Below are 14,187 nucleotides of genomic sequence, written 5' to 3'. Positions count from 1 at the left end.
CCAATGAATGTGTCACACACATATACGGAGGAAAAAAGTTGGTCAGTATGATGATGCTGAGAGAAAGATAAAATCGACGTCATCGCCAGTGCGAGACGAGACTTAATAAAAAAATCACCGAATTATTGCTGAATAATTGTGTGCTTCTCAGCTTATTGAAAGGTGAATTATTGAGCAAGTAAAAATTCTAAAGGAATATTCAATGGAAAAAGGCGGGAATTTTGAAATGGGGGCGTTTCTTTCCCGGAATATTAAAAATATGGCGTGGTACTTTTTGGCAAAGCGCGGGATAATCTCGTAATATTCGATGTTTTTGCTGAGATAAACTCGCGGAAACTTTGAAATGGGGGTGTGGTTCCCGAGAATTTCTAAAAAAGGCGTGGAAAGTGTGACAATAGAAGAGGATAACCGCAAAAATTAACCTTTTATCCCACATAACTCACGGGAATTCGAACTGGGGGCGTAGTTCCTCGGATATCGTTTAAAAGAAGGCGTGGCACGTGTCACAAAGCGCGGGAAATCGTAACAATTGACTTAGACAGATAGAAATCGATAGAATTCTCAAATGGGGGGCGTGGTTTCCAAGAAACCTTAAAGGAAAGGCGTAGTACGTGTTCCAAAGGCGCAGGAAAAATTGGAAAAGTTGACGTTTCTTATGATATTTTCATTTTCGGCTAAAACCTGATCAAATAATCAAATAATGGTTTTTACCGGCACATTTAAAAATATTGTCAGTTTAAAAAAACACGATTACTGCTTATTGAATGGCCAAAACATCATAACGGTCAAAGAAAAAATGAATAATCGGTTTTTCAGAGCCCTTAAATAATACAAAATATTTGCACAATGCCGGAGAAATGTGTGCAACACATTTAACAGTTAAGGAAATCAGGCTTTGTTTGTGTGACCTGTCAGGTGCGTCTAATGACCTTTGCCGCAGCCTGCACCATTTTCACTGGCGCGTGCACACGACAAAACATTAGACGAGGCGGGTGCCAAAACGCTTTTCGCTTCGCCAGCAGCAATTTTATTCTGCTTTCAAGTGAAAGAGTTTTTCTTGTGCTGCGCGGTGTGTTGAATGCACTCAGTCAGTCAGTAACAGTTCTCCAACGAAAACGCAGACAGCGTGAAAAACTGTTTTTGACAATGGCAGACACACAAAAAATTTAAAAGCGATGCCCGGCTGATTGAGAAAATTAAGCGATTAACTGCATCGTGAATAAAGAGAAGTAACTGAACTTATTTTTCATTGCCTTTAATGTGGATACATTTAGAATGAATTGTTATCTTCAAAAGTGATTTTTGCTTAATTTACCGTATAGAATGATTTCTCATGCATACGAAATGAAAACTTTAATTTAAAGTGGGGTCTTTGTTGTTTATGTTCTCAGTGAAATTTTCGAATTTGTAACGGATAATGTCGTTTTTAAAGAGAATATAATCGGTAAATAATCAGTTTCTATATGTCTTTACTCCACTGCAAACGATAAATAAACGATTTCCATGCTGGAAAAACAAGTATATCGGATTCTCTGTGGAAAAGGACCAATGCTGGAAGAGGGCGTAACTCATAGGAATTTTAAATAAGAGGGCGTGTTTCAACGGATAATTCAAAAAGTGGGCGCGGGAAAACCATGAAATTACTTTAAATTGGTGGTTTCGCCGAATTCTTCAAAATAAGGCGTGTCACATGTGTCAAAAAGCGCGGGAAAATCGTTTCATTAGATATCTTCGATTAAAACAAGCGGGAATTTTTAAATGGGGGTGTGGTTTCCCTGTAATTTACCTGGATTGTCAGCTAAAATCTGGATTAAACAATCAATTTAATGGATTACGGAATTATTGATTGCTAGCAATTTAGTAAAATAACTCACGGCAGTTGTTGTGAATCAAGGAAGCGCGCGATTACGTGTCTATATTTTTTGTTTGCGAAAATATTTTCTCGTGCCTTACGTAATGGCGAGTCGTGTTATTTGACTGCTTCTGCTCTCGTCTGTGCACAGCAAAGCGTGTCGGTTTCGATGGATCAAACTGGCAGCTTGGTGCTTCGATTCATTGCGTCCTCAGCTAACTGTTCACCATATTGCGCATCCAGGCAAGAGGAACGAACAGTGCGCGCCGCCAACAATAAGACGTATACACGTACGCCGTCAAAATAGCACCGATTCGCGGAAAATTGAGGCACAAAAGCCTGCATTCTTCGCTACTTTCATTTTTTTTGCCGTATTTTAAAGCTTTCATGACGTTTCAGTACGGTTTTGGGACTGATGACACTCACGAGAAGCAAAAAATAATATGAACGTTGGTGGTCCAACGGTGAGAAAATTTTGAGTGTTCGAATCCATCAATAGATAGCGCCAGAGGTTTCTTTCGTTTATAAAGAATTTCCGCTGCGATTTAGACTCAATCCTGCTGCCGTGCATTCTGCTTTTAGAATTATTTCTTTAGACGTGCTGAAAACCAAAATCAGTCCAGCCATTCGCCGTAGAAATGTTGGAAAAGATTTTGTATTTAAAAAAAATAGTGATTGTCCCGATTCTACGGCGATTAGCTTAACCGATTTTGGTTTTCAGCACTTCAAAAGAAAACATAATGAGGGAACAATGCACAGTGGCAGGATTGAGTCTCAAATCGCAGCGAAAATAACTTAAAACCCAAACTATACGGTGGCGCCATCTGTTGGTGGCCTACGCAACTGGGGAGTTACGTGATAAATCGTGATTTCACAGTAAGGACTTAAGGAGTCAGTGTGCAACAAGCAGAGAACAATTTTTAAAGTGACGACTTTCCATTCGAAAGAAAGAGAGGATAAAAGTCAAGGTGTAATATAATTTTGTGATCGCTTCCTTTCTTCTTCGAAAAGTCATATATTTGTTGCAATACACACACTCACACTTGCTGGCAGCCGCAGTTAGTTTGTTGTTATGGTGGCACCAATATATAAAAAGTGCACTTTCTCGTGACTGCGTGTGTGTGGATCGTCTGCGGAGATTGCGTTTCCGTCGGGACACAATGCAAATGGCAAAAACGTGGAAAGTCACGCAATAATTTACAACAAAAAAAGGCAGCCACCTTTGGAAGAGCAAAGCGATCACACGCAACTCGACACAAATTCCCAGAATCAATTGTCTAGCCAAAATAAAGCTTGATTTTATGAAAAGTAACGTAGAAACTTAAATAATTTGCATTGATTTCTCTTCAACTAAATAATTTGCATTATTTATAATTTAAAATTTTCACTTCCTTTGGTGAATGATTAATGAACGCAATTCGTGAGTGAACGCACTCACTCGCCTGATTGACGACGGAAAATATGATTTGCGTCGATCTGTGCTACTTTTAGCGCGTTCACTCACTCACTTAGGCGCGTGTGCGCATGCATTTTCTATCGATGTACATTCACTTAAATATACGGCCTTTTAATTACACCCGCAGCGAAAGAAAGAAAGAAAGTGAACTTGGACGAGTGGGAACAAAAATTAATAATTTATTTTGCTCGAGCATGCAAATGTCCTCATAAGAGAGCATTGGAGCTTGCGAATCGCCGAGCAAAACTTTCATTCTGTTCGTCAGAGGTTAGTAACTCGAGAATTCGTCTTTGGAACGGATCCGTTAATTTCCTTCATTTTCCTTGTTTGTTTTGATAGCAATGCGTTTGTCTAGTAAAATGCTCTGTTGGAGTTTGAATGAAAGAAAAAGGCGATACATAGTTTGATAAATTCGAGGAAATAAAAGCTTTTTGGAGACTGAAATGACTGAAATTGTATGGGAGATAATTTTTTGTTACCCTTTTAGACAAAATTCTCATTAATGGTGATTTGAACACACGATTTTTTTAAATAAAATATATTTATTTTGAAAGCTAATTCCGGAGAATTTATGGCTGGTGCTTATTCTGCTACACAAGGCAGCACAATTTTAGTAACTTCGTGTATAAGGTTTGAATTATGACCAAAGGGAGGGAGATACGATGAAATCAAGTCCAAAATTGAGTTACTCTTGGTGAAAAACACAAAACAACAAGAACGATCACTTCTAACCAAAGGTTAAATTAAAATCTCAAAAATTCCGTCCCCGGGGACAAGGGGGTGGGTCTCCGCCCCTAACCAATAATTTTTTTCTCTAAGGAATTTAAAGCTATCAACTGACCTGGCGAGGGTATGTCCGGTTCGTCCAAGTCCTCGAGCGAATCCTGGTCGACGTCCTTCTTGAGCTGCTCGGTGACACTTTCGGCGGTGACTGCCTGCTGCTTCCTGGCCTTCTTAGCCGCCAGGTCGGGGTTGGCGTAGATGGGCTGCGAGTTCCAGGGCACGTCGTAGGTGACCTCTTCACCCTTGTTCTGAGAGCCGACGTTCTCGTAGAAGGCCTCGTCGCTGACGCCGCTGCTGGTGCTGGCCTTCTCGAAGTCGACGTTTTCGTAAATGGCTTCGTCGTCGACGTCGAATGCAACCACCGATTTGGGGTTGATTTTCGGTTGATCGTAAATGTGCTGCGGCGGCGACGAAGCCACGTTCTCGTACACGTTGGCGGCGTCGAGCACGTTCTCGTAGAGGGGCGAGTCGCTGTCGTCGCCGCTGGACGAGTTGCCCGCCGAGCTGTTGAGCGAGGCCGGCCGGCTCGGCTGCTTGAACGCGCTCTTCACCATGGCCGTGTGGTTCGTCTGCAGCCGCTTCACCGAACTGATCAGTCCGTCCACCGACGAAGCCACTGCCGCCAAGCTCCCCACCTGATTCTGACTTTGCTGCGGCTGCGGCACCGGCTGCAGCTTACCTGAGTTGGCGCCTGCCGGCGCTGCTGCCTCCGTGCTGCTCTCGCTCGAATCCTTTGGCTTCTGAGAGCTCATTGCCTGCAATTCATACAGGGAAACTATGATTTCTTGAATCATTTTTTTATTGTAATTTAATTTCAGATCCTACTGGTGCAATTTAAATTAGAAAAAATCGTGTGTTTTGGATTCTTCTTGCTGAGTCCGATCGAACTGACAACAATTAAATTCGATGTCCTAAAGAGGTCATTACAGTTAATTTTAGTCTCTAATAAAAATTTTGGAGCGAGCTGAGGATTTTCGAATTTAGAAAATGTGTTTGAAAAATTTCCATTGACATTAATGAACTTGTATGAAAACATCTGAGAATATTTTTTCTGTTATCAAGTACATCGATTTCAAAATTACAAAAAAAAACGATTTTTTCCGATTTTTCGAACTTCCAAACCTCTGTTTCTGACTATGAGAACTGCAGGAATTGCTAACCGCTTAACTCGTCTCGACCACCCCTAGATATCCAAAAGAGTTTTTGGGTGATTAACCCTCATCCCCCTTCCACCCCATGAATTGAAGTAACGAGAAAAATCGTGTCGTTTTGCTTTTTTAGCAAAATAAATCACCTTCTTAAATTAAAAAAATCTACCCAAAATTCCCCTGGTTATCTAGGGGAGGTAGAGATGAATCCAACGATGGGTAGTTTTTGCAATTCTGACCCTTAGAACCCGAGATTTTGCGATGATAATTTTTGGCAAAAATCAACAATTTTATTTTTGCCAACATTTCAAACGGCAAATCTCGGGTTCTAACTGTCAGAATTGCAAAAACTGCACAACGTCTCGACCTCCCCTGACGAGCTGAATGGTTCAGTACACTCCACCCTTTCAACCCTTTGCTACAATTTTAATAATAAAAAAGGACTATTAAACTCTTTAATTGATATAAAATCTTAGGGGCATTATTACTTTATTAAAGAATGAGACATGCAAACAATAAAAAAAATGAATTAATTTTGAGCATCCGATAAAATTGACCCTGACATCATTTTAACCAGATAGTTTTTAGTTATGATACGATTCAAAATTCAACTTTTAACAAAAATGTATAGCGAACAACAACAAAAGTTTTGTGACACCAACTAGAAAAATGCATTAGAATAAATAATACTGTCTTAATGTCAACAGTGAGCCCTTAAAAACAATCTAAACCAACAACAATTTAGATAAAAAAGCATTTCAATTTTATGCTGCAATCTCCTAAGTGTAAACAAGGAAAAACTCAAATCTGATGGCAAAAACTAATTGGTTTCATAGATGTGTTTAAAATGTTTAAAAAGTGCGCACCTGAAAATTAGCCAATATGTTTACAAACTTATTTTCTGATTAAATTTTTTTCGGCTTACAATTTTAAATCTATTTTAGTTATTTTCAAGGACAGCTATATAGTTCCACTTTAAATGGTATCTTGACTGTGATAAAAAAATTAAACGTTTCACATCTCAAAGTGCAGCAACAGACACAAATAGCATATTTCTATTTGTTTTTATATTGTTGATTTTCCTTACATTTTCGGTCAGGTACATTTACGAAAATTTACTTTAGCCCTTTCTCAAAATCTATTAAATTATTACATTCAAAAAATTCATAATTGGCTTAATTATTTGTACAAGAGTGCCATGAAATAATTGCGCGTGTTTTTAAAACTTGCTTAATCTGAAAATGAATTTATTTACCTTTTGTTTGAAATATTTTGTAATCATTAAAATTAAAAAATAGCGCCATTTCAACCATACGAGATCTATTTAATGTAAATAAGCTTGTACCAATCTTTTTGTATCTGCTTTTGCTTTAAATATAGTGACTAAAAATGAGGAAGAGCTTAAAACTTCACGACTTATTTAGGGGGGGTTTCCTCAAAATTCGAGCACCATTGGATAGATCGCGACATTCGCGACGAAAAGAATCGAAATGAAGCAAAAAAAATCATTGAGATATAAGCCAAAATCTTAAATATAACTTTTCGTTGGTCCTGATTTCATTATTGCACATTTTAGAGATGATAGACTTTTGCTCAATTTCACAATAAAAAATAATAAACTCTATTTCTATTGCAATTATTGCATTCAAAAATTTAAAAGGAAAAAACATGCAGAGAATTAGATTGCCGAGAAAAATGTATTTGTTTTCTTATATATTGATGCAACATTCACATAAATAGTTGTATCAGTGAACACAAACTCAAACACAACTCTCGATAGATTATTTTTATCATTTTATCTCAAAGTCAATACGATATAAGTCAATCTAAAAAAACAATGCACCTTTAGTGAGTATCAACTGGACCTATGTCAATTTAAATGTATTTCAGAACGTACTTTAAATGCACTTAAATGCAGGTTGAGTAACTAAGTGTGTGAACCGTGTGGATTGCAAAGAATGCGCACAAGGAGAGGAAGCTGCAAATTATGAGGCAACAAATGAATATTGCAAGGCCAGAGGAAAATCACCAAGTTCTCTCCGTCAGCTTATTAAAAAAAAACAATCTAGCCAACCTCAAGTGAAAACAGATAACACAAGCGCCAGTTTTATCTCTTCTTATGATTGATAATACTCCAAATATACAAACACTACTGCATCTAATACTGATCTGGTCAGGTCCGCAGACTAACAATCAAGCACATTTACTTACGCAGGTAGTTTATTTACTGAGATTATTTTGTTTGATTGATAAACAATTTGCAATAATCAAACAAGGAGCTTAGTAAATTCTACAGTAGAAATCGAAATTTTCAAATTTTCTCCAAAATGTCCAGCGTTTGAACACATTTTTTTGGGAAATTTCGATTCTTCTCGTCGAGATCTGACCAACAGCGTATGAAACCTTTAAGGGTAACTCTTTTTTGGGAAATAAAATGGGATTTCAAGAAAGGAGAGAATTTGATTATTTGCAGACACTTTTCTCAAAAATTTACACCGCTACTTAGCTCAAATTTGGCTTCAAATGAATCATAAGGAATTACTTCATGCATTCAACAAGCACTTTTCAGATTTTTTCTAAATTTATCGACTTATTCGCTTTATTTTGATTCCTATCCTCGCAAAAATTCCCCTAAATTGTGAAATTAATCGCTTGATTAGCATATTTTCCATAATTTTTTAGATAATGATTTGACAGGATGTTGCGAAAAACCGTCATATCAAGTGTGTCAAAGTTAATGGATGCAAAATAATCATTTTGAATTGTTGTCTATCTGTTGATGGTGGTACCTGCATGAAGCATCGCATGTTTCTGGCACACAACCTGGCGAGGCGCGCCTGGCTGGCGCACAGGGCAGTGCTCAGGTTCTTGTGGTTCAGCGAGTCCTTGGTTGTCAGCGCCAGTTGCTTGTTAATCGCGTCAAACAGCACCTGCTCCCTGCCCATCGCCTCCTGAATTCGCTGCACTAGGTTGAGCAGCGCCTGAAATTAATATATAAATTTAGGGATATTCATAATTTGAATAGCATATGAATATATTTACGCTTGAGTCGAGACTGTAGACGGTGGTCTCGAACTGGGCGTCCGGACACCAGACCAGGTCATTGCTTTCGTCTTTCGTTACGACCATGGATTGCAGCAGCATTTCGATATTGTTCACGTCTGCAGCCTGCCAAACAGAAAATGATTATGTCAGTTTTAATTTTTCAGGGTTTTTTAACTAATGACTATAGGGATGTGAAATGTGAAATTTATTTTTATTTTTTGCTTTCAATCGTTGTGGGAACATCTAATGAGCACGAATCCATTTGAATCAAATTCAGAAAACGATAAGAAATTTTTAAAAAATAGATGGTTTAAGCTCTTTTAAGTGTAGTTTGTGACCTGCAGGTTAATTAGGAAATATCATATCATAGAACTTTTCATAGAACATATCCCTTCCTTTGTCTGGCAGGAGTCGAGTAGAAAACAAAGGCGTCATTATCCTTTGTCTACGGTTGACAGAAGCGGCGACTGTGTCGTTGAAAAAGGCGTGCAAACACGAACGCTATCGCAGCTCTTTCTCGTCTGCACAAAAAGCGCAGCAGCGAAGAGGCAGGAAGCAATGACATTAACGTGCAGAAGCCGCCACTTTTGTCTTTTTACGGTCACCTCCTAAATTCGTGTCAACGTGACCAGCATTTCCACTTTATCTTTCCTGCCTGCTTTATTTTCATTCAGCAAACACGCGCGCGCGAGCGCAATACCGTATAAATACATGCCATTATCTGCGCACAATTTGATATCAAAGAGTGTGACGCACCAAACTCCGATCTGCGCGCGGAAGTCAATAAATGCACAACCGGCGTATAATACACGCCGCAATACCGGCCCGAGATATGGATTTCTATATTGCATATCCGTTCGTGACGTGAAAATATTAAGATTGAATAAATTTATTTCATTTAGCAGAGAAAAATTCTTATTCCCTTGCAGCAGTGTTTATAGCTATATTTTTTTATTAAGTCGGTCAAAATTGTTAATATTATCCCATTTTTATGGTTCGGGGGGTGTTTGCCCTCTATTCCCATATTGCCATTACAAACCCATTGATAAAAGTAATATATTATTTCATTCTTTTATCCCATTTAATTTAGCATTTTTCCTATTAAATTTGTGGCCGGGGGTTGAACGGGGTGGGGTGAGCACCCCTAAACATCTCTAGCTGGTCAGGGAAAGTTGAGATAAGTCTAACGGTGGGTGGTTTTTGCGATTCTGATGGTTAGAACCTGAGATTTGGGAGTGGCAATATTGAAAAAATAAAATTGTTGAATTTTTCCCAACATTCCGATCGCTAAATCTTGGGTTCTAATTATCAGAACTGCCAAAACTGTGCACCGTTTGACTCGTCTGAACCTCCCCTAGATAACCAATGGCATTTGGAGAAGATTGTTTTAATTTAAGAGCGTTTTGATCAGCGAAAAAGTTTGCTGAAAGCGCAAAACGACGCAATTGTTCTCGTTACTTCAATGCACGGGGTTCAAGAGGGATAATGAGGGTTGGTCACCCTCAAAACCCTTTGGCTATCTAGCGTAGATTAAGTCGAGTCTATGGGTTGGTAATTTTTGCAATTCTGACGGTTAGAACCCGAGATTTGCAGTTGCAAAGAGTCCAAAAAATAACCGAAAAATCGAAAAATTTGGATTTTTTAGTTTTGAAGTTTAATTGCTCCAAAAATAAAAATATAACGTTCTAAAATTTGCACAGAAGGTCATACATGTCATGGTTCAACTTTTAAGCACATTTTGACCTTAGACCGTGCCCTAGGCATTCAAATTTGGTGTTTATTCGAATGGGCTCGGCGAGAGGAATCCAAAGCACCCTTTATTTTTAAAATTCTACCACGGGGTGATGAGATTTAAAAATTTAAAACTCGTATTTTTAGTCCATGTGATTTGGTCATGTGGTTGTAATTTAACCTGACTGCACTGCTGATAAATAATTATCACTATAGACACTGACATTAGTGAAGCGCAAATGGATAAGTCGTCCGTCGTGAGAAGCATTTTGAGCTTGTGTGTGAAAACGAAATTATCGCGGGCGCGGGAGTGCCTGTTAAATTGTGCAAACAATTTGTGTGCCTTTCTCACAGCGCAGACAAAGATAGAAGTAAAATTCGCTCCCAAAAAAACAGAGCTTTACTTTCAAATGGGGCTCTCAGCGCTTGAATGGAAGCAGAAAAATCAGCCTCTAAAATTCGCTTTAATCAACTTTCTAAATAAAACGAGTTCATTTTAAATTCTATCAGAGAAAGGCCAGGCCGGCAACAAAGAGAAGTCAACGTGCGTGTGTGTCTGTTATTAGATTAAGAAATATCACATTTGGGTTAATTTCCGAATCATAATCAATCATTTTGGCTGCACCGGACCGATAAAAATAGTGTATAACGGCCGAGGAGAAAGAATTGGCCAATTAAAAACGAATCTAATATACAGATAGTGGAAACAAAAGACAATAGCCTAACTGTTGCGCCAATTAAAACCAAATAGAGAAGAACGCGAGGCTCTCGATTCCCATTTATCCAGCGAAATAACAGTTTGACTGCTTGAATTATTCAAATGAGAAACGCTGCTTGTTCCTTTTGGTCGTGGTGTTTTGCTCCGCTGGCCAGAGTAATTCATAACAAAAATGCTGTGGTTATTGGGTCTCAAAATCGGGCGTTCCCGGTTCCGAATGAGTGTCACTTCCGACGTGCCGCCCCTTTCGTGGCATCAAAAATTACAGTGCGTATGTGATCCTTGTTTTTTATGTATAAAAAAATTATAATTATCAATTATGACCGGCTACTCCAGCCGCAAATTAGGTTCAAAGTTTTGTGGTCAGCTTCGTGAAGAATTGTTACTAAGAATACATTTTTTACTGCCATGAGAGCTTCATTCTTATAACTATATATAAAATCCTGCTTTCCAATTGAATTTAAATCTTTTCATTGTAATTTGGCGTCCGTTTATATTTCCTCCGTAAAATCACGATTTAATTTACTATTAATTTAGAGAATTTTGCCACATTGCCATCGCTATATCTCAGGTTCTAACTGTCAGAAATGCAAAAACTGCACCCCGTTCGGCTCGTCTCAACCTCCCCTAGATAGCCATTGGGATTTGGGGTAGATTGTTTTAATTTAAGAGCGTTTTTATCAGTTAATAAATTTGCTGAAAGTGCAAAACGACGCGATTTTTCACGTGACTTCAATGCATGGGGTGGAAGGGGGATGAGGGTTGATGACCCTAAAACCCCTTTGGCTTTCTAGGGGAGGTTGAGACGAATCTAACGGTATTTAGTTTTTGCAATTCTGACGGTTAGAACCCGCAATTTGCAGTTGCAAAGAGTCCAATTTTTTATTTTTTTTAAATTTACTCATGGAAATTATGATTTTCTTGAAAATTGTTTTTCCTTTAAAATTCTCTCTGTATCACGATTTAATTCTCAATTATTTTGCAGAATTTTTTCTACAAACCGAAATGAAGCTAAATATTAGAAATTTGTGTAATTTGTGGTAAAATCCCAGCAACGTCTGTCAGCTGCCTAATTAAACATTAAAAACCCGTTTGCAAAAGTGGCTGTGACATAGTGTGAGTGTATGAAAGCACAAGGTCAACATCCAGCTGAGCCCTAGCCCTAGTTATTAATAGCCGGTGTGTGAATGTGAACTGTAACGTTTTCTTTAGGCGAGAGATCGTACTGTGCAAAAGCAGCGGTTTCTGATTTTTTTCCTCTTCTTCTGCGCGACCGGCGGCGAACAAGAAACTGCTTTTACACGACCGAAAGTATGCCTGCTGGGTTGCAAGAGTCAAGGCCAATTAAAGGCCTGCCACGGCTAGAATCAGGTTACGTTTTGCCAATATTTTAGCAGGCAGGTGATTCCCAAGGGCAAATTAAACCACCAAGGTGCATGACCACTCGGTGTGTCTTTCTTGCGTGATCGAATTTATTTTGCAAAGTACCTTTAATGGGAAAGAGCCGCTTGCTACTTTTTGCGCTCTAATGTAAAATGTCTTAATTTTGCAAATTTTTATATTGAAAAAAACGTTAACTTGTCAGTGCGACCACATGTTGGTGGCGGAAATTATGAAATGGGGGCGTAATTCCAAGGAAAATTATAAGAGGGCGTGTCTAGCGTCGAAATGCGCGGGAAAAGTGTTTTCGCTGAGAAAATAGCGGGAATTTGAAAATGGTGGCGTGATTGACCAGAAAAATTAAAAAAGAGGGCGTGTCACGTTGCAAAAATTCCCGGGAAAATCGCAAAATATGACGTTTTTCTCAGAGTTAACTCGAAATAACTTTGAAATGGGGGGTGGTTTACGATAAAATGGAAAATGAGGGCGTGTCAGGTGTCGAAAAGCGCGGGAAAACAATAAAATCTGACATTTTTATTGGGAATCAAGGTGTACAGCTCGTGGGATCTTTAAAATGGGAGCGTGGTTACCCAGAAAACTATAAAAGAGGCGTGGCAAGTGTCGTAGAGCGCGGGAAAACCGTAAAATCTGACTCTTTCATTTGGAACTCAAGGGAATTTTGAAAAGGGAGCGTGGGTTTCCTAGAAAATTATCAAATAAGACGTGGGACGCTTTCCAAAGCGCGGGAAAGTCATAAAATCCGACGTTTTTAGAAGCATAACTCGCGCCAATTTGAAAAGGGGGCGGGGTTTCCAACAAAATTAAAAAGAGGGTTTAAAAGCGCGGTGAAGTCTACAAATGTGGCGTCTTTTCTTAGAATTCGAGGGAATTTTTAAAAGAAGTTGTGGACATCCGGAAAATCCCCCAAAAAAGGGGGTGGCACGTGTTGCGAAGCGCAGGAAATTTAATTTTTTCAATAGATTTTCTTCTAAACTCCCGATTTTATCGATTTTCAAAATTATACGAGATTTTTCCGTCACAGAAAAAACAGCTGCAGTAAATTAATTCATCAAAAACTAAATTATTCATTCAAATTAAAGCTTGCAGATTTTATTCCTAATGAGGAATGAGGAAACACTTGACAAAGTGAGGAACACCGCGTAATATTCGTTGTACATAAGGAGCAACACCTGAAGTGTGTGTTCCAAAATGGAGACGTCCATCCTTTCGCGGCTCAACAATAAAAATAAGCCATTCACTTGTGCATACCAAATGGGATCGAACGCCAAAAGCGGCGTTCGCGCGTCTAGCTTTTCGTAAGAGCCGGCCGCCACATAAAACATAAAAAGGGCAATAATGAAAATCTCAGCGTATAAGGCGGAGTGAAAGCTGCGCCGCGCGTGTTGCCGGGCGGCGAGACACAAAACGTGTCTCTCAAATTTATCCGCGAGCTGGCGAGCGAGATAATAATGTGTGGCACGTCAATCGATGAGAGCAAAGAATGAAAGATCTGAAAAAAGAAAGGACTATACAGCATATTTTATTCCTCCGAGCAGTGCAAAAAGGCTGTTTTCTCGCCGGTGCCGCTCACTATCGCATCGCAAAGACGTGCGTGAGTTTGCGACTCGACTGGTCCAAGCAACTTGGCAGAACTGCACGAATAAATAACAAATATATTTGACGCTAATTTCGTCCTACGCAAATAATCCTGGAAATATATTTCACAAGAGGAAATTTATGGTTTTTTGCTAATTTGAATAAAGATGGATTTTAAAAAAAACCTGAAAAAGGGTTTCACCCAGAGTAAATAATGAAAAATATAGCAGTTTGACCCCGATCGAAACCCACTCGATGCCCATTTAAAAACTCTCGAGATAATAACAGAACTTCAAATTTAATTTAATTAAATAATCGTTAAAAAAGAAAAAATGACCAATTTCAAAAAATCAATATCAAAATCAAACCAATAGTACTCGTCAAGGGGCATCGATTGAGACCCTTTGGAGCCCCGCTAGACCAATATAGGGCCCGGCCCAAGGCCCGACAACAGAGTTCGGTAATGTCCAAAACGCGT

The 14,187-nt window shown here is 38.9% G+C and overlaps 1 protein-coding gene across 1 annotated transcript in view; it reads right to left on the bottom strand.

Moving 5' to 3' along the window:
• Positions 1 to 14,187, bottom strand: part of LOC135945377 (uncharacterized) — a 44,141-nt gene that overhangs the window by 22,097 nt on the left and 7,857 nt on the right. Inside the window, exons 2-4 of the mRNA XM_065493011.1 lie at positions 8,282 to 8,407; positions 8,029 to 8,220; positions 4,150 to 4,846 (exon numbers count right to left, since the gene is read on the bottom strand). Of these exons, the coding sequence (XP_065349083.1) occupies positions 4,150 to 4,846; positions 8,029 to 8,220; positions 8,282 to 8,407 (1,015 nt within the window). The remainder of the gene's footprint in view (positions 1 to 4,149; positions 4,847 to 8,028; positions 8,221 to 8,281; positions 8,408 to 14,187) is intronic.

This window comes from Cloeon dipterum, chromosome X, assembly GCF_949628265.1.
Source record: "Cloeon dipterum chromosome X, ieCloDipt1.1, whole genome shotgun sequence".
NCBI classification, from domain to species: domain Eukaryota; kingdom Metazoa; phylum Arthropoda; class Insecta; order Ephemeroptera; family Baetidae; genus Cloeon; species Cloeon dipterum.
The sequence above is the reverse complement of the archived record's forward strand: the minus strand, read 5'-3'. Positions and strand labels throughout refer to the sequence as shown.